The sequence below is a fragment of the Scatophagus argus genome, chromosome 12 (genome assembly GCF_020382885.2).
Source record: "Scatophagus argus isolate fScaArg1 chromosome 12, fScaArg1.pri, whole genome shotgun sequence".
NCBI classification, from domain to species: Eukaryota; Metazoa; Chordata; class Actinopteri; family Scatophagidae; genus Scatophagus; species Scatophagus argus.
This window is the reverse complement of record NC_058504.1, coordinates 18,535,696-18,556,047: the sequence shown is the minus strand read 5'-3', so window position 1 is coordinate 18,556,047 and position 20,352 is coordinate 18,535,696. Positions and strand designations below refer to the sequence as shown.

Sequence of the window (20,352 nt, the reverse complement as noted above, 5' to 3'; positions counted from 1 at the left end):
GAAGCTTGCTAACTGAGAGTCTGCAAACTAACCAGCTTTGGGAGCTTTTATTCAATTTTTAATCGAATGAATGACAAAAAAACCTATAAACACAATAAACATCAATGCTCAGAGAACGAAGTCCAGGAAGCTGTTAGGTTGCTGTAAGTACCAGCAGCAGGGCTGTCTTTATGTTTCTGTACGTATGTGCACTACATACTCTTGCTGGAGAGGGGAACCAATTTAGAACATTGGGTCTTGGACGTTATGCAAGATGTCAGTACAAGTTGTTTATCCATTCATTCATAGACTCAAGCATGGTTAGTGATTCGTGGCTGTACTTGTACTTGGAATGTAATAGGCCTCTATACCTGCATCAGGAGTATGCCCAAAGTGTGTGTGAATAGAGAGAACAGCTCTATTAATCATATTAGGCCTCTCTGGCAGTGTGACTGATGTGATCAGGTGTATCCAGCAGCAGACAGAGACAACAGTAGACGGACGCAAAGATTTCAGGTTAAAGGGTAGCATAGAGGAGGACTAATATACCAGAGTGGAGAAAAGTCCTGCAAATCAGCAAATAATGAGAGTGGGACTGTAGAAAGATATGCAAGAACCAGCCTTCATCCTTCAAATGGCGTCATTAGCAAAACATTGCAACAGAGGATGCTCTCTTCTCCTTTAAAGGTGGACAGACTGTAGATCAGCGAGCTGTGAGTATTGGCCCTATCTGACCCCTAGTGGTCATAAGTTAGAACACACATTTTAGTGAAAACAGCAGATGCCACTGATGATCAATTGTCATGCGTTTCTGCGTATTAAACATGTTTACTGGTCCTCAGTCTTTGTTTTGAACAATAGGTGTTAGGGTGAAACCGCATTGTGACTGCACCGGAAGTTTCACACGGGCCATGCAGGTGCCTGGCAGAGCCTTGTAACTTGTCAGTAAGTCACGTTCTCAGGGTTTGACTTCGTGTATAGCCAGGGGTTGTGAAACTATCAAGATGGATAAAACAGCTGCCTTTTTGGTGAACTGCGGCTTTGCATTTAGAAGCCCATGGAAACCATAACTATCTTACAAATATGCAGCTATTCCTTACTATTGTCAGCAGAAATGACGCCAAGTCACATGCGACTACAGCACTTGAAGACCCAGAGGACTATAACACATATGAAAAGCTTACTCGCATCTACACATAAATCTACCATACAAAATGAATGCTAGCATGTACCAAGGTTTTTAAAAAAGGAAGTGTAACATCTGATTGGGGAAGTGGAAAGACACTTTTATCACAGCACTCATCAAAGCAGGATGCAAATACAGACTACATTTATTCCACAACACAGTATGGTAGTGCAGACGTGTACATACAAACTGTATGAAAAGCAATGTGTGACCTAAGACTGATGTACAGTCACTTTCTTTAGACACTCTCTGTGTGCATGTGCAATACCGTGTGCATGTTACATTGGCTGTTTTGCCAATCACACATGGTATGCGAAACACATGCATGAGGGCAGAGCTTCCTTTCACACATCACTATACCTAAGAGAGAAGAGAACAGCCCACACCAGGCGCCATCACCTCAAGCAAGTCCACATTCAAACAGAAACCACATCATTGGTAGGTTAATGCTGACTTGTTCATATGCGCACACATGGATTTTTTTTTCTCTCTGCTGATGAAGCGCGGCAGTGAAATTTGCTGTTTACTGCACTTGCTACTGTGCAGCTCGAACAGGAGAGTGTGTCAGCCTGCTGTTTACAGAGGAGTGTGAAGCTGCTGGAGCATGTGTGTGCTGGTGGTAACTCCTGGCTCTGACCTCGCCTCACCATGCTGTTTATAGAGGGACAAACACAAGGTAATGATTAAGATTTGCTTTAAAGAGTTATGTCTGTGAGGTAGTGACACTGCTGCGTTTCGTCTTTGTGACCAAAGTCATGCTTGGTATTTTCCTGATTATAAGGACTTGGTGATTTAATCCTCTTTCACTTAGCGCTTAATGTCACACCGCTATTTATCACTTTGTACATATTACCATTAAGTCAAATTAGGAGTAAAATTTAAAACAGGACTTAAATTTTTTTGTCTCTAAATTACATTGCTGCTTATTTATATATGCAACTGAAATGTCATCAGTAATGTTGTTTTACACTGAAATTGGACCTAGAGTTTGAGAAAAACTTCAAATGTGTTTCAGAACATTTTTTACACAATGCAGAGGAAATGCAAAAATGTATCCTCTTAAGTTCCCACAAAAGTTGACTTTCGTATAACTTCCTTCAAGTCTGTTGCACAACTTAAAGCCACGGGTGATGTGAGGGCATCGTTGGCTGACTGTGGCAGATTGATAGCTCCAACAGTCAATAGCAGAAAGCTGGTTATAATTCTAGCAAAAGACAGTTACTGGATTTAGGCTTCTCTCGCTGGGGCCAGCAGAGGAAGGGTGCGGTCTCATATTGAAGGCAAAAGGAAAGGCGATGCTTTTGGTGATAAGAAGAGTGAATCCTCTGTCTCTCTTTACACACATATCCTGCCCCTGTCTTTGCACACACACGCAGTCATCTCTGATTTATTACCCTTTCTATCAGTATTTTCAGAAGAAACTATTTAGCAACCAGAATTGAGTAAATTAATTTTGTCACGTTTTGTCATTGCGTGTTTCCTGTTGCATTTATGAATTACACTTACACAACTTGTTTTCTATAAGATATTTAACTTAATATTTGAGCACCCTAGTAAGAACAAGGTTTGAGGTGTCGTGGCTGCTGTTTATCCTTCACTGGCATACAAGACTTATTTAACCATTTAACTTAACTGCCCCTTTATTGCCTTATTAACCTTAATAACTATAGACTAGTTGTCTACTTAATGGCAAGAAAGCATAAAAAATCTGATTGCTTACATTGTATTACTTCTGCAATATTTATATGTTTTTTTTGTTCCTCACTGTAATGAGGACCTCCAAAAGAAACCATCAAGTCTGCAGTTGTACATCTTAATAAGTTGTTAAATAGGGAATGGTGTAGATGCCCTGCAGCATTTTTCCTGGAGATAAGTGGTCCACTATTTGAGGGGTCTTCCTGATTAAATGCAGAGCAAGCAGAAAAAATTTTTTTTTTAAAAAGTGTCAAGGCCAAGAAGGAACTTTTCAACTATTTTCAGCTCATTATGGACAGGAAGTCCTTTAAATGATTAGGGAAATAGAAATCAGAGCATCATACAATTCCATTAGAACTGACATCATCTGCTGATAGACTGTGTTATATGACAACCCAGAAAATCTACTAATGGAGTGTGAGGTGTGATTGTTTTGTCAACCAGCAGCCAGACATTTTTTCACAACCTGACAATCAACAAGTGTTAACCTAAGCACTAACTTGTCAGATATAAAAACATTACGGAAATGTTGAAAGGCCGTTAGATACAAGTAGCTTTTTATGGAGGCTTATTACAGTAAAAATGGCACTAATAAAATTCAAATCAAATACTTTTTTCAATTATTTTAGAAATGTATGATGCAGTGTTTAATGCTTTTCATTTTTCTATGTTTTTATCAGGTATTATGGGTGTCTGAGTAAATTCAAATGACTCTGAATACATCTGGAAGTTTGGAGGAGTCCTTGGCAAACTCCTCAGAATGTGGCCACAATTTGACCCAGTGGGACGAGCGCATGGAGAAGATGTACACCTACTTCTACCTGCTGCTCTTCATCCCCGGGCTGCTGCTTAATGCCACTGCTCTCTGGGTCCTCTGCAGACATATTAGGTACACATACAAACATATGGATATGAAGGCTCAAACATGTCCTAGACATGGCTAATGCTTCTGGATGTTGTTCCACAGTAAGAAGACAAAGGCGGTGATCTTCATGATAAACCTGACATTAGCAGACCTGGCCCACATCCTCTCTCTGCCACTCAGGATATTTTACTACTTCACACACAATTGGCCCTTCGGACGAGGCATCTGCTTGTTCTGTTTCTACCTGAAATATCTCAACATGTATGCCGCTATAGTATTCCTGGTAAGCAGACAGCTACTCAAAGGCTACTCAAATTTCAACACATTACTTTAGAAATAACAGGAAGTAATTCCAGTCTTAACCAGTGACTCCTCTTTCCTCACTTCTCTCAACAAATGTACTTCCCGTGGATCTAAATGTAAACTATAGCACTAATGTCACTTTTTTTCTGTTTCTAGGTATGCATCAGTGTGCAGAGGTGTGTGTTCCTGCTCGACCCGTTCTCTGCTCGCCGGTGGAGGCGGCGCTATGATCTTCTGATCAGTTTAACAGTGTGGGTGGCGGTAGGCCTGGCCTGCTCGCCTTTCATTCTGATGCGAAGCAGCACTACCAGTCCCACCAAAGGTAGTGGTCCCATTCCCACCACAACATCCATTTATCTGGATGCCATTTCTACCCAGAATCCCTTAGATTACTCCAGGCTTCATACGTCATCTACAAGTGGCACAACGTCAGACTCCAGTTCCAGTCCTACCTGTTTTAAAGACCTGCCCATGCGTCGTCTGTCCATATCTCTAGCGGTTACCATGATGGCTTTTGCTGAGCTGTTTGGCTTCGTGATTCCTTTCATCTGCATCAGTTACAGCTCCATCCGCATCGCCCGGTCCCTCTACCAAAGCCAGGATAAGCAAAACTCGACCACTCTCGACCCCTCAGCACGCAACCGACTCCAGTCTGTCACCTCCATTGGCCAGACAGAAAAATGTAATCAGCAGCAGACAAATGGTGAGAAGCGTCGTGCTCTACGGATGGTGCTGAGTTGCTCTGCCCTCTTCTTGTTCTGCTTTGCCCCCTACCACGTCAACTTCCTGCTCTACCTGATGGTGTCGCAAGACATTGTGTCCCATTGTGCAACAAAGCTGGTTGTGCATCAGTTCCACCCGGTGTCTCTGTGCCTGGCAAGCATGAGCTGCTGCCTCAACCCTGTCCTTTATTACTTTCTAACAGCTGAGTTCAGACAGCACCTCACCAAGCGCACCTCTTCCTTCACCACATCACTCCTCTCCTCCCCGATCAGCTCACCAACCCAACGTCCTGCACAGGCCAGAATGATGAGAATGGAGAGTAGCTGCTCAGACAGAGAGTGTTGTTATTCAGACGTGTTGGACAATGAGGATACAAACTGACCTTGATGTGTGTTGTGAGAAAGCTCCTGTTGGACATTGCTTTAGAACTTTTCAAAGAAGAAGCATTTTAAAGTCTGACATTGTGGGCTTCCTTTCAGACAAAGTTTGTCTTGTTAGTTTCACCCATTTCCTGGATGCCTGTGAGATCGTGTGAGATTATGTTATTTGATTTCAGAGATGTTCAACAATCAAGCCAAGACAGTCTAACACTGATGTTTGATACAACTTACACCAAATACATCCAAAAGGTCTGTCCTATGCTGATCTTGGGGTCTTGTTCATGAGTGAGGCTAAAATGGAGCGGGAGGTTGACAGTTGGCTCAGGGCAGCGTGTACTGGTCTGTCGTGGTGAAGAGAGAGCTGAGCTGAAAAGGCAAGGCTCTCGATTTTCCAGTCAATCTACATTCCAACTCTCACCTATATGATCGCGAGCCGTGGGTAGTGATCAAAAGAACAAAATCGCCAATACAAGCGGCTGAAATCAGTTTTCTCCACAGGGTGGCTGGACTCTGCCTTACAGATAGGGTGAGGAGCTTGGACATCCAGGAGGCGCTCAGAGTAGAGCTGCTGCTCCTTTGCATTGAGAGGAGCCAGTTGGACTATACTATTTTTCAAAATTTCATTCACTGGGTCCCTGAAACTGTTTGGAGTCCCCCAGGGGAGGCACACAGCCCCCTTTATAAACCTCTGCTTTAGAACAAATATTCCACAACTGAAATGACAAGGGAAATGAGAGCACACAATATCAATGTGAATAGTTGCCTAATGTACGTAACATATAACTTGTTCAGCAAAAATAAATAAGCTTTATCAGATTGTCAAGGCTGTATGTAAATGCATGTGACTGCACTGTAAATAAAAGCAATCCTGCGCTTTTTTTATCTTATAGGGTGGTGTGATGTTTATATTTTGCATCTAAGGTTTGCTCATAAAGAGGTTTCATAATAACAGAAAATGGAAACAGATGCCAGCTCATTTTTGCAGTATTTCCTCTTACTATGCAAAGTGGAGAAGGCAGTTGGCAACAGTTGCAGCAGCTCTGTAAACCAGTAACAGCCAGACTCTGGGGTTGCACCCCCACCCCCCTTCCTCTTAAATCTGCTAAACCTAAGCCTGCACTACTCCCACGTTTGGACAGATGTATGCAGCCCACCTTAGGAAAATCTGTCTAATTCACTCATCAAAATGTATCCACGTCATCTTGTCACTGGTGGCCTGCATCAAACTTTTGATCTACTAATAAGTAACTGAAACTATCATGTATATATGATGATAGTATATATGTATGAGAGAGAAGGAAACCAAGAGTTGATTCTCAGTCCTTACATATTATAATGTATTCATCTGTCACTGAAAGGACACACATAGCAGACAGAAGCTGTCCAGCAGTTTATAAAATAAACAACAAAAAAACAACAAAAAAAGTAGACATAATAGCAGGCGTTAAGCTGTGAAAAATTCTTATAAACCACACCTCCATGTTCACAGGAAACCGTTAGTGCGCTAAAACCCACAGCACAGCAGGGATAGAGACAGGGGAGAGCCAGAGACATACAGAGAGCACTGTAAGAAAGCAAAACAGGAAATATCATTTGTTAAAAATAAAGACATCAAAGAAATGGGATACAAAATAAGTCAGAAAAAGAGATAAAGTATAAAAAGACGAAGAACAAAGGAGAGGGTGGGACAGAGAAAGTGAATAGTATTAGAGGGGGAGGAGAGAGGGGATGGCATGTGTGCTGGCTGACACTTCACTCTTCTGCTTTTTGACGTGACACAGCTTCAGGTTTGACGACAGAGGTGAGACACTGACTGTTAATCTTATAGATTCTTAAAAATATAACAAAACAAAAAAGCAGGTTTTGTGTTACAGGCTGTAAGGGAAGGATGCTTTCCTTATGGAGTCATGCCTCATGGGGGATCTTACATGTTTCTCCAGTGTGAGGAATGTCTGTTATGTTGAGGGTGTGTGTTCATCGACCAGAACCTGTCCATGGAAGTGTACGCGGTTTATCTGGGGATGGAGATCTTGACATGTTTTGTGTGTTGAAACAGCACATGTGGAGAGACCTGGGTCCTCGCCGACAACATTTTGGGTGCTGATACATGAGGCCAGATGTCGTGTTTGAGCGGAAAAGCTTTAGCCCACCGACAACCCACAGAGATGAGTCACAGTGAATGAAATAATGGGTTTCCATTGGCAAGATCAGAGGATTAAAACTGCTGTATACTGAAAAGGTAGGGTGCATTTCTTTTTCTTTTTTATTTTACATAGCTCTAACTCTTCATATAGCCCTAACTTCTGTTATGTCAACAAGATTGATCAGACCAGCAATGATATTTCGGTCACAGTGAGATGACAAGTCTCTACTGGATATCACAAATAGGCAAAAGACTACAGAGACAAACTGCAAAAAGGAAGTGAAATAACATTGTTCAGTCACAATGAAGAAGTCTTCAGTTCACACAGACAGTCTCTGTTACAGGCATATAGTACGTGCAAAAGTGAAAGCAATGAGAGGGTTAGGGTTAGGGTTAGAGAGGCTAATCACACTAAAACAGTCACACATGGGTCAAAGGCCAGAGAGGCTAAAAGGAGGACTTGGGACAGAGGGTCCACTGGGGGATGTTTCTGAGTGTTGTGAAGTAGGATAAAAAGCAGAGTTCTGCACCAGAGACCAGGGTGCTTTGGATGAGTTTGTATCTCATAAAGAAAATCCCCTCTTTACTGAGCCAAAATTCTTCTGCTTGTTAATGTCATGCCTCAGAACCGGTGGTGGAAAGTACAGCACTCTACTGTAATTGTGACACACTTGAGTTTTTGCATTTTGTGGTACTTAATGCCACTCTTTCACTATATTTCTGGGGGAAATACTGTGCTTTTTACTCCACTACATTTATTTGACAGCTATAGTTACCAGTAAATTTTCAGATAAAGACATTAAAAATATATGATAGGCTTATAAAACATTGTCAAAGATTAAACCTGTGACTCCCAAGTGTCTGTGGGGCTCCATATACACTTGTCAGGTGAAAAGTTCAAAAGATTTGTATAACTTTGTGTAGTAATGTCATTACGAATCAGATTCGTCTTCCATTCATTTTGCATATAATATTTCTGTGCTTTTATTTCGAGAAGATTCTGAATGCAGGACCTTTACTTGTCACTGAGTGGTTTTACATTGTTATGTTGGTACTGATCTTGGTACTTATTGCAGCACTGTTGAGAAGCTTGAAAATAGGACAAGAGCATACTCAGTTGCCTCTGCGAGTCCTCTGTTTAGAGTACATCCTCCAAAAGTTAAGGCAGATGTTAAACAGCTGTGCATCATCAGTATCAACTATGTCACATTGTTTTTTTGCTGCTTGTCAACCTTCTCTAAGTAATGATGTTTTTTTAATCATTATCAATGTCTTTACATTATAACCGGAGATTTAAAGGCATGAAGGATGTAAAAATTTTAAAGGCAATCAGAAATGTCTTAAAAAGCAGCAACTTAACTGTATTTAAGACTATATCTAAGACCAGCACAATGAAAACAAAATAATTTCTCTGTTTCTTTTGTAATGATTAGCTAGGATCAGGCTGGTAAAAAGAAAAATCAGATAATAAAAGAGACAGAACTTCATAGCTCATACTGCGTGTTTTTAAATGGTTAAGCAAACATTAAAGTCCATATTAACCCAGGCTACACCTACTAATGTTTTCAGCAGTAGGCGTAGGCATCTTCTGCTGTAGATCATGCATACAAGGAGAAAGTTCACTTAGAGACATTACTCCACATTTCCATTTGTTGATTTAAATTCAACATCTGAAGTTCATTATGTTGCTAAAAACCTTCTAAAATCCTTCAGAATCACTTTCATTTTGTGTTTCTGGAAATGTCACAAAGCATGATGTATCATCACACTGAATTCACCACAGCAACGTTTGTTCCTCACACTGAAGTTGTGACTTGCTAACCACACGTCTGGTTTGACTTCTTTGGCAACCATTCTAGTTTTAGTGATGCCTTGCCGCGACACATATCAAATCGGCCTGTTGTAGGCCACCGTGCGGGTGAAAATGCTCAGCCATGAACACTACGTGGGAGAGTATCGCATCAACTTCTCTGTGGGTTTTGCATAATTACAGTAAACAGGACTCTAGAAGCTGCAGTTGCACACAATTACTGTATTATATTTGCACGTGGTATAACAAGCTGAGGCTATGGTTGACAGGTGTGAGTGTTTGCATAAATGAGTACTGTACGGTGTGATATGTCTGACGGCAAAATGTTATTTCACCAGACCTGACAGCTATCTGTGCAACATTCAAAATATGCTGTCATCAAAAGTTGATTGACTGTGGCACAAATATCCTCCTGTTTTCTGCAGACACCTGCTACCACCTATCCCAGCATGCACTGGGCAAGAGACTGGGGTTTGGGATTGAATGCAGTCTGAAACATCAAGAGTTTAATCAGTGCTGGACACACACTTTAGGAATGCTCAAACAGGTCCATCACCAGACTACAAGCAACTTCCAGCTGGCTCACAAAGCAGCTTGTGTTAACAGTAATCAGTGAACAGCATTTGGCCTAAAATGAGCTTTGTCAACCACAGCTGCAAAAGCAGTGAAGACCTCCGCACTTACCAGCACCACTTGTATGCAGTGGTGTACAGTGTGATCTTAGCACCAGGCCTGCTGGGTAACGTGCTAGCCCTCTGGGTGTTTCGGGTTTATGTCAGAGAAACCAAGAAGGCTGTGGTGTTCATGATGAACCTGGCTGTGGCTGACCTGCTGCAGGTAAAAATCCCTCCATGTCTTTGGCACATCATATCTGATTACTTTATTAGGCTTTCACTCCTTTTATTCCTCATGCATGTGTTTGTTTATGCATGTATTTGCCTGCCAAATTGTCTGTTTAGTCTAATCTGACATTAGATTTATTATTCATCACTGACACTTCCTGTGCAGAAAAATTGTCATGTGAGGACACAGGATCAGACTTAGGGACATTTTCAACTAACTGTTAAACTCATGACATTCTACTTGAATGCCTCTAATAAGCATTTATAAGCAACGCATTTAGTTTATAGCACAATACGATGCAGACCTCCGCTTATGCCAAGGTCCTCATACAAGATTTCTGGTAGAGCTTTCAGTCATATCTCAAGGATGACATTTTTTCAATTGTAAATGTAGAGAAAAAGGAAGAATTTCTGAATAAATTCATGCTAAAAGAAATTAACAGAAAATGAATCAATAATGGTTTATGTATCATATTTTTTTAATTATCATTGTTATTTATTTTATTTATAAATAGGGGGGTTTAAATAATGAGTTAGAATTTAACCCATTAAATGTCAAAAATGCCAGAGTTGTGCGTAACATAATCAAGTTGCTTGTTTTGTGAGCTCAAACTGCAAATGTTTGTTCAAAGTAGGCATCTACAACATGAATATTATGAACCAATCTTTTAAACAGTTGGTCCATCAAAATTTTAGTGGATTAACTCTTTTGTTAATTAACTAGCTGTTTCAGGAAAAAAAGTGATTGGACTGCTCAATCTGTTTATCATAATAACAGGTTAAAATTTGTTTGTTGTCATCTTGACACTCCTTGCACTCCTCAGGTGCTCTCTCTGCCTCTGCGGATCTACTATTACCTGAACAACACCTGGCCCTTTGGTCATCTTCTCTGCATGATCTGCTTTTACCTGAAGTATGTCAACATGTATGCCTCCATCTACTTCCTGGTGTGTGTCAGCGTGCGTCGCTGTGAGCTCTTCAAGCGCCCGCTGAGATATAACTCATCCAAGCGCAAAAGAGACCTGTTGATCTGTGCCCTTGGTTGGCTGTTGGTCTTCCTATGCTGCCTTCCCTTCCCTCTCCTGAGGAACTCCACCATTGACTTCAACTCTAACTCCAGTGACAGACTTCTCACCTCAGAGGCAAGCGGTCACCTCAAAGGTCCCAACTTGGTGTGTTTCTCAGAACTGCCCATGAGGACTGTCAGCATTCCAGCAGCCGGGGCTCTCCTGATCATAGCCGAGCTGTTGGGTTTCATCATCCCCCTCATCCTGGTATTAGCCTGCACCTTTCTGACAGCCAGGAGCCTTCGGGAGCGGACAGCAGGGGCAATTCCAGACCAAGGAGAGAAGCGGAGGGCTTTACGGATGGTCCTAAGCTGTGCTGTGGTTTTCTTGGTGTGCTTTGTTCCTTATCATATCACTATGCCCCTGGACTTCCTGGTTAAAGCCAATGTGCTGAGAAGCTGTGCCTTCACGGACCTGATTCTGCGATGTCACCCGGTTACGCTCTGTCTGGCCAGTCTGAACTGTAGCTTAGACCCTCTCATGTACTATTTCACAACTGATGAATTCTGGAGGCGACTGAGCAAGCCGGAGATACCAGAAAGCATAGCTTTTGGTAGGCGCCTGTCCTGTATAAGTGGAGGAGAAGATTAATAGACTAAATAGACTACAGTGAGCTTCTCTTTAAGGAGAACAGTTTAATCTCAACCACTAATCCCGTACATAAAGTCTTTGCACTCATAAAAACTAAGGGAAATATAATTTTCTCATAAGCAGTATGTGCAAATATGAAATGTGAATTTTTTTTCTATTTATACTTCAATAAAAGAACTGTATTTTTAAATGTGTAGGCCCCCGGTGGAGAGTAAGCCGTTTTCGAAGGATGAACTTGCCAACACCTCTAGAAAGCCCCAGGAAGTACAGAATACAGGCAAACCCTGAAACAACCTACCCGTTTCCTATAGATCCAGTTTTTGTTGACACTATAATAAGCAGGCAGCCAAAAAATGTTCAATAGGTAAAGAAATGCAACTTTATTCAACAACAAAGTGAAGTTCAAGTTCAGTAGCTGCACACAACATTGGTTTTTCTCTAATCTTCTAGCATTGTTAAAACACTGAGACAGAAACACATGAACCCATTTCCTGATTGTCTTTCTGTGCAGGCATCGAATGTGAAACCACTGAAAGCAACTCAAAATAATTTGGCTGAAGGCCACATTTTTCCTTAAGGGCTTCAAGATCAAGGAAAGGAGTTTTATGCAGATTCAGTCAATTTTTTTACAAACATATTCTTCCTGTGACCACTTAAAATTTATGGTGTTCTGCAAAACTTGTATCCACTAATATGAAGCTATAAATTACAGCTATCTCAGTGAAGTTCATCTCAGGTCACAGGACTACAAATTAATGATACATAAGAGTCCAAAAACTCAGAGGGAAAGTGTTTTCAAATTTGGTGACATTTTCCTTTAGCTTATCCTTAGCTCACCAAGCAATCCTTCAAGTTTATTGTTACAAATGAGGTTTCTACACAAACACAAACACTTGTCATATAGGGTGCTGGACTGTTCACCATCAGGCATAACACCATCAAATTACACAAAGTCATCACACAGCAGGACAGCAGAGGGCTCTGGGAGCAGCAGGGCACTCTGGGAAATATTTACAAAAATGGTGACTGAGACCTCTGGGCTTCCCTGGTACCACCCATAAAAGACCTTAACAACCATGTTACATGTGTACTGAATAGTACCATACATCTGTAGAGTGACTTGTGCTGTATCATACCATAACATACAGTAGGTCTTGTCAAGGCTGTTCTAGCAGGAACAGTAAGCTGACACACAAACAGTTCTGATATGAATGACTTCTCAGTATCACTAGGAATATCAGTATAAGGACGCTCATCTGGAGGTCTTTGGATGTTTTAATACAGTAACAACTAGAAGGCTGCAGGAAGCTACAGCAACAGAACAAAAAAAGAAAACAACTGAACAAATGAAACTTAATACTTAGTAAGCAGGGTGATGCTGGTTATTAGTACGAGATTAACTAGTGAATTTTTGAACAAGAGAGCTATGAGTTATACAGATTCAGGGGAATACAGCAGAGGATGGGGGTTAGGCTATGTAACGCTATAACTTAAATTCACTTATCACTGGGGTTAAAGCAGGGGAGGCAAAAACTGGAGTTTTATACAAAAGTAACTTTCTGCTAAAAGTTGTTCCCTCCTTCACCTACTCTCTCCTCCTCTCTCGGTCTCTGTCTCCGTCTCTCTCTGGCTCTCCATCACTCTTTCTCTGAGGCTTTCTGCCCTATGCTCACGCTTTCCCATCAAGCCTTGCAGATCCTGGTCTCTGTCACAAACTTGTTCTCAAAGTGGTGGATGGTGAAACATTCATCTGCAGAACGCTTCTGGATGCCTCCGCCTGACGGACACAAAGGTGAACACAAAACAACAGTCCTTAGTGATGGAGTCACTGGATAAAACTTGATGTTACTGGATCAATAGCAATGTAGTTTCTGGTAGTGCCTATTCAGAATCAGTGCTAACAGCAGCATGCTAAGCTAATTAGCTTCTACTTTCTGAGTGAACTACAAATGTAACAGCACAGTGGGTCCTCTTAAAATCTCGAATGTCAAAAAGGGACAAACATCATGTGACGGCATGTGACAAACTCCATGTGGGCCTGCCTGGAAATGATGAATAAACTTCATTTATCAGTGCTCAGTGTACAAAATGGTGGAGGCACAATATTAAATTGCATGCTGGTAGTTTCAAAGGTTACAAAGTCAGTTTTCACTGAGCAGTGAATTCACACCTGGCAGGCTGGAGCGGCGTTGCATTCTGTATGTTTCCTTTCCATCACACAGCCGGCGGATGTAGAAGCCCAGAGGCTTGATATCATTGATGCGCTCTGTCACCACCAGGTCCTCATGCACCAAGTAGCTGCGGTAAGAGCCAGACTGGGACAAAAAGGTGGGGAATATGACAGAATTGTAGCACATGAAAACACTTTTAGTTTTCTTGAACTAAAAAAGCAGTTCAGCGAACATGACTATAGCAAAGTGTGAACAAAGAGTGGGAAGTATTTGACGATGAATCATGCCCAAACTGCATTTTGTGGAACAATTTCACAGTGGATAATGAAATTTGTTGATTGCACCACCACCCACCAAGTGCCAAATGCTGGACAGCCGGTCCTGGTGGAGAACTCAGTGAAACCAACCAAACTCTGAGTGCCTACTACATACAGTCTTGGGACTGACTACTGTCAATGTTCAACTCTCACTAAAAACCCTAAATCCAAAACACTAAAGTTTTCAACTAGGATAAAATTTTACACAGATTAAAAACTTGACATTCCCATGTGCCTCAGCTGTGCTTTGTGTTGACTGCTAACCTGCAATTATGTTAGCATGTCAACATGTCAGGCTACATGTTACAAAACACCAGCATTAGCACTTTTACTGTGAGCATGTTAGCATGCAAATGTAAACATTTACACCATTTACACCATGCAGACAAAAGTACTGGGACACACCTCTTTATCAATAAATTCAGGGGTGGTATGGGTGTATTCTTCAGGGGTTGGGTTGGGCTATGCTTCCAACTTTGTGGCAACAGTTTGGGGAAGGTCCTTTTCTATTCCAGCCTGACTGTGTCCCAGTGCACAAAGCAAAGCTCCATAAAGACATAGTTGGATGAGTTTGGTGTGGAAGAACTTGACTGACCCTCACAGAGCCCTGAACTGAACCCCAACCAACACCTTTGGGATGAACTGGAACAGAGACTGTGAGCCAGACCTTCTGGTCCAACATTAGGGTCTGACCTCACAAATACTCTACTGAATGAATGGGCAAAAATTCCTCCAAAATCTTGTGGAAAGCCTTTCCAGAGGAGTGAAAGCTGTTATAGCTGCAAAGCCTATGTTTATAGAATGCAATGCCAGTAATGTCCATGAAGTTGTAGTGCTCCCAATACTTTTGTCTGTATAGTGTATCTATAGACAATACAAGACACAAGAAATAGAAAAAAACATGTGAGCTCTGAATTCTGGTCTGGATTACTCAGTCACTGATTCATACAGACTTATTAATATCCCAGACTGTCTGGAATAGCGGAAGGTGATGTACGCTGGAAATTTTTAGATTTGCACAGGATTACAACAACAAACAATCTTTGAAATTAATATAGATCCCTGGATTTCCCGAAGTTAATATTTAGTCCTGAATATTAGGGCTTAACATGAGCTTGGGGTGAGAGCAATGTGTCTGTGTAGTGTGTCACCCAAGCAAGGTCTCTTCCACTGGCAGAGCTGCATTCTGAGATCCTGAGGACATGAGCTGATCAGTACTCACCATCAGCTGTGAGAAGAGGTCGATGAGGTCCTGAGGGGGGAGCACCACTGAGGTGTTCAGAGGAATCACAAAGCAGGTCCTCAGAGTCAGGTCTAGATATGCTGTCAGCTTCTACTCTCACACACACACACACACACACACACACACACACACACAGAAATAATCAGAAAAGAATTTAAACCACATCAGGAGCAGGATATGCAGGGAGTTCAGCATGTGAGCATTACCCTGTTGAAGTCATGCAGGATGTAAGCAGGGTCTCCAGGTCTGAAGCGGGGTGGTGGGACACTAATGACAGCCATGCTGTCAGAGATCTCCACCTCCTCCTCCACCTGCGGCAGGTAGTATGGCTGGCTCTCTCCTCCAGCTCCAGCTGACACGTCACTGAACTGCATCGCACCGTGATACAGCCTCTGGAGGAAACATGCCAGAGTAAGAACAAAATGAATCCCTTCAGTGCACACACAGACAAAGACAGGCAGATAAAACTTTTGATGAGATTTTGCATTTTAGGTGTTAGGAGCTGTATTCAATTTTATTTCAATTTATTTATTTATATAGCACCTTATACAATCAAAATTGTCTCTAGATGCTTTACAGAAACCCAGGCCCCAAGCAAGCAGACAGTGGCAAGGAAAAACTCCCTTTTAACAGGAAGAAACCTTGAGCAGGACCCGGCTCACAAGGGGGAACTATCCTGCTGATAGTCGGTCGGGTGAAAGGGGGGAAGAAGAGGTAGACAGGACAGAGAGAATGAAAGAGAGAGAGAGAGAGAGAGAGAGAAGGAAACATACATGCAATAAACATCATACATTACAAAGGACAAACACGACAGGTTGTTATAATTGGAATTCTGAAGACTATGTATTGTATGTATTTGTTTTTTAGCTGATATGTTGTTTAAGTTAGTTATAATAGCACTACATAGAAGAACGACAGTATTCAGAACTTGGCTTGACCATTGCTAAGAGTGCTCAGGACTGATGTGGAAAATTTCTCAGAGCACTTCTGTGAGCAAAGAAGGAACAGAAACTTTATTTCTTGGCACGGAGGTGTGATGACTCCTTTTAAAAACTACAGTAGTTTGATTAATATAAAAAAGAATGAAATCACAGCTTTGATTGGTTTGTAGATTAAACCAAGGCATCATGGGATTGCAAATGGACAACTTGCCAATAACTTTATATGGCAAAATGGATAAATTCTAACCGAAGACAGTCAGATTTATAACTGCTATAAGGCTGGATTACAAGTGGACATGACTGCACTGCAGCCCTGATGGGAACAGCTAATGCTTAGCTTCTGGGCAAAAGAAAGTAAGTCTCTCTCTCTCACACGTGCAGTGTTCCAGAGATATTTAATAACGTTAGTAATCTCAGGTCATATAAGACAGCATTGAACCCATAGCGTCCAGTATGTCAGATGTTCTCATCAGTCCCCTTCTACACTTGCTGGTGAGATGCTTTCATACAGAAAGCTCAGCTGGAAAAGCTTCGCCTCACTGATACAGTACATATTTTACTTTCAAATAACATTACATTTGACATCACATACATTTTCTCAATCAAACAGCTGCATGGTGCCTCCCATTGTCTGAACACAGAGGGTTTCTTATCTCTTCCAGGATCTAGTCTTAAGTTTAAGTGGGAAAGTCTTAGAAATTTTATTTCACTTGTTTTAATATTCTTCTTCTTCTTTTTCCATTTTTTCTAATTGTATTTCAACTGCACAGGAAGTATTTCAGTGAGGTTTCACACAGGAACAAAACAAGACAGGAGGACTCTGACAGGACGAGGAAAAACTGACTCAAATCAGTGATGATTGGTGCTCTAATGCAGTCAGAGGTGACAGACAGTGTGTCCCACTGTGGAAGCACAGTGGAACTTTTGATTTAATCATAATTTTATTGCTGCTGTTTTCATTCACCCACATCAAGTTTAAAATATTCACAGAATTATTTCCTGGATGTGTACACATAAATCTATATGTATACAAGAATATGAATAATTGTGTATATCTAATTTTACTCTGAAATTCATTACTTGTTTGTATAGTTTATGTATGTAGTATGAAGGACTAAAAACATGTTGCTCGAACAACAAGAAAGAGAATCATAATGTTGAGTCTTTAATACTGCAGTTTGTAAGTAAGATGAACTTCATGGACAAAGCTGAATTTCATTTGACCTTAGAAGTTTTTATGCTTGGTATTAATAATTTAATAATAGAATATTTTTTTAGGTTTGCTTCATTTGCATAAGCATAAAATCCGTGTGGGCACAGAGATTCTGTACTGAATATGGGATCCTCTGACTGACCACGCAGCAAAATTAAAAACAGTGAAGTCTGCACTTTCTCTGAAGGCAGAAGCCAGTGAGGGTCAGCATTCTGGTTTCCTACCAAAACCAGAGTGTCCAATCAGCAGCTAACAGCAGCCTTAATAACCCCCCCCCCACACACACACACTGTCTGTCAAACATGACATCCCTTGCACTTTTCTATGAACAGTGGGGTATTTCAGTCTTTGGGTTTGCATAGGACCTGCAAACAAGGAGTGGACTTCTTTTACTAGCATGTGGCTTTACTGTATTACATGTTACAATTTCATACCACATGAACACTGTGAACTTGATAATTTTTTTTAAAAAACATTTTTTTCTAAGTTGCTTTAGCAAACCAAACTAGAATTCTGTCTATGGGTAACCTTGCTGTAGTTCAATTTCTCTGGTAGCAACATAACTGGTAGCAAAAGCTATGCTTCAAAGAAGCTTTCCCAGCACTGCTGGACTCAGACGCTGCGTGACTGTATCTGACCTGCTGCAATCAGTTCAATGAAAAACAAAAAACATAAAAAAAACTGGGCACATACTGTATAATATAACCATAATGTAAATTTTAAGCATTTGATAATTTTAACATGAGAAATAAAATTTAAACCTCTATGTCTGGACAGGACGTTTCTGTTTATTGTAAACAACATATTGGATCACATCACATCCCTTGTGGCACATGCGTGGCTGTCTGAGTTAATAACTTAGTCTCCTCATAATGAAACGTATAGAAAGATCAAAAGAGCTCTAATATCAGTGGTTATATATATTTAGCCTGTAGAGTAGTTCCTCTTAAAACGACAGTGTAACCTCACACACATACCTTCGGGGTGAAATATCGATAGAGACACGCTCCCCCCACAATGAGCCCACTGAGGATGAAGGCGATGCCCAGCAGGGTGAGCAGACAGCGACCTGTGGAGCCCTCGTTGCCAGCTGGAGCAGAGGCCAGCTCAGGATCCTAAACACACACACACACACACACACACACGCGTACCTAATAGTGTCAGCAAACCTACAGCAAATCATAGTCATGCATATTTTGAATATTGACATTCTACACTTTGGCTCAGGAATCTACAGGCCTAATCCCATCCAATGTTTGGCCTCTGCAGAGCAGCTGTTCCACAGATGGGCGGTCCCACTATGTGCTGCATCAGGTGCAATATGGCTCTCCATGCATTTTGAGAAAAACACTGCTAACCTCTGAATATCAAATTAGCAAAATGCAAGATAATACATGACGAGCGTATAAAACATATGCAGTAGTTCACGATTCACAGCTGCTTGCTTGCGGCAGTTGCAGGCCTGCTAAAAACAGACACCGGGCTGAGACGCCGCACTGTAACCCCGTTAGCTCACCTTCACAGCGGCTGGCACCTCTTTGCCCAGCGCCTTCTGGGCCAGGGCCGAGTTAAAAGCAATCTTCACCATGCCGGAGAGGAAACGTCAGCTCGGGTTTCTTGCGAAATAGAAAAGGAAATATTGCCGACGCTGGACTGCAGGCACAGTTTGTTCTCCGCAGCTCCGCGCTGTGACGCACTTTGCAACCTCGGCTTTATCTAGCGCTTCCGGTGGCTGGAGGGGATTAAAATAACCTCCGAAATGTAAGATAGAAAGACTCCTTTAACGTGCAAGGCTACATAACACAGAAAAATACCTGACGTCCGTAATAATTTATTTAACGCTTACTGCTGGTTTGACAGTGATCTCTAAAACCATTTATTGCTTCATTTTTTTCAGTCAGTATCCTCTCTTGAGAATTCATTTGTGTAGGTTTGACGCCACCCAGTGGTCAGAAGTGGAAACTGTCCCCACTTTCCTCTTGACGAAATGCTCCCCATCGTGAAAAATCAGCCTTCATTCATTGGAGTGAACCTAATACCACAAGACTTTCACTACGTACACTTGTAGTTAAACTTGTCTCCCGTTACCTGCTATATTCTCCACAGTACACGACACAAAAATGATCCAATTAAGTAACATAATCAAAGTCATATTTTGAGTGTATAAAGTAGCCTATTCATCTCTGTGAATATTCCACTCTACAAACTGACTGTAATGTGAATATTCCCTCCTACGGACTGGGTACTACCTGCCAGTGTGTCTGCCCACTCACACTGACACACTCAGTACACAGTCTTCATTGCACTGTGTGGAAACACAAGCCGGTGCCAAGGCCATACTGTCTGACACATATCCTCAGTCCTCTGGTCTCTGGTGGTCCTCTGCTTCCTCTGCTTTCACTCTACTGACTCAGTTAAGGTTGAATGTATGTAAATAAACACTTACTGCAGGACCAGTACTCTAATTCCACGCAACTCGGTGGCTTCTCTCCAGTGCAACTGTACCATATGCATCTCCCAGTCTCACAAACACACACATGGACTCTGTGAGGCTATGATATTTCCTCTGTTAAACAGACAGATTGGACCGGTAATCACTACTGAAAGGTACATAAACATAGCAGCTGATTTCTGTACCTAACTCCCCCTCTGCATATCCCCTTTACAGGCAGACTCTCCCTGAAAATCCTAAGTGGTCCTGAAGGCTTGTTTATGGGCTCGTCTTACGCTGTGTTTGATCTGAGAGCTTGCCCACACATGCATGCATGGACACACACACACGCACACACACACACACACACACACACAGCAGGAGAGTGGGAGATCCAGCATTAGCAGTAATAGTTGAGATGATAAACAAAAGACTTAGATTTAATCCTGAGG

At 41.6% G+C, this 20,352-nt stretch overlaps 3 protein-coding genes across 3 annotated transcripts; 2 read left to right on the top strand and 1 right to left on the bottom strand.

The window, feature by feature from the left end:
- The first annotated feature begins 1,404 nt into the window (after positions 1-1,404).
- On the top strand, positions 1,405-6,018 carry p2ry10 (P2Y receptor family member 10). Its single transcript, XM_046405631.1, has 5 exons — positions 1,405-1,603; positions 1,712-1,841; positions 3,541-3,749; positions 3,828-4,008; positions 4,185-6,018. Exons 3-5 carry the CDS (start codon positions 3,568-3,570, stop codon positions 5,130-5,132), a joined length of 1,311 nt encoding a protein of 436 aa, XP_046261587.1. The 5' UTR covers positions 1,405-1,603; positions 1,712-1,841; positions 3,541-3,567; the 3' UTR covers positions 5,133-6,018.
- Positions 6,019-6,400: 382 nt separating this feature from the next.
- gpr174 (G protein-coupled receptor 174) lies at positions 6,401-11,774 on the top strand. The gene is made up of 3 exons (XM_046405633.1): positions 6,401-6,932; positions 7,188-9,921; positions 10,751-11,774. Exons 2-3 carry the CDS (start codon positions 9,718-9,720, stop codon positions 11,582-11,584), a joined length of 1,038 nt encoding a protein of 345 aa, XP_046261589.1. The 5' UTR covers positions 6,401-6,932; positions 7,188-9,717; the 3' UTR covers positions 11,585-11,774.
- A 166-nt stretch (positions 11,775-11,940) lies between these two features.
- On the bottom strand, positions 11,941-19,401 carry LOC124067889 (integral membrane protein 2A-like). The gene is made up of 6 exons (XM_046405635.1): positions 18,986-19,401; positions 18,447-18,584; positions 15,522-15,707; positions 15,295-15,405; positions 13,755-13,899; positions 11,941-13,361 (listed from the first exon to the last, which is right to left on the bottom strand). The coding sequence occupies exons 1-6, from the start codon at positions 19,055-19,057 to the stop codon at positions 13,267-13,269; spliced, it is 747 nt and encodes a 248-aa protein (XP_046261591.1). The 5' UTR covers positions 19,058-19,401; the 3' UTR covers positions 11,941-13,266.
- Between the last annotated feature and the right edge of the window lie 951 nt (positions 19,402-20,352).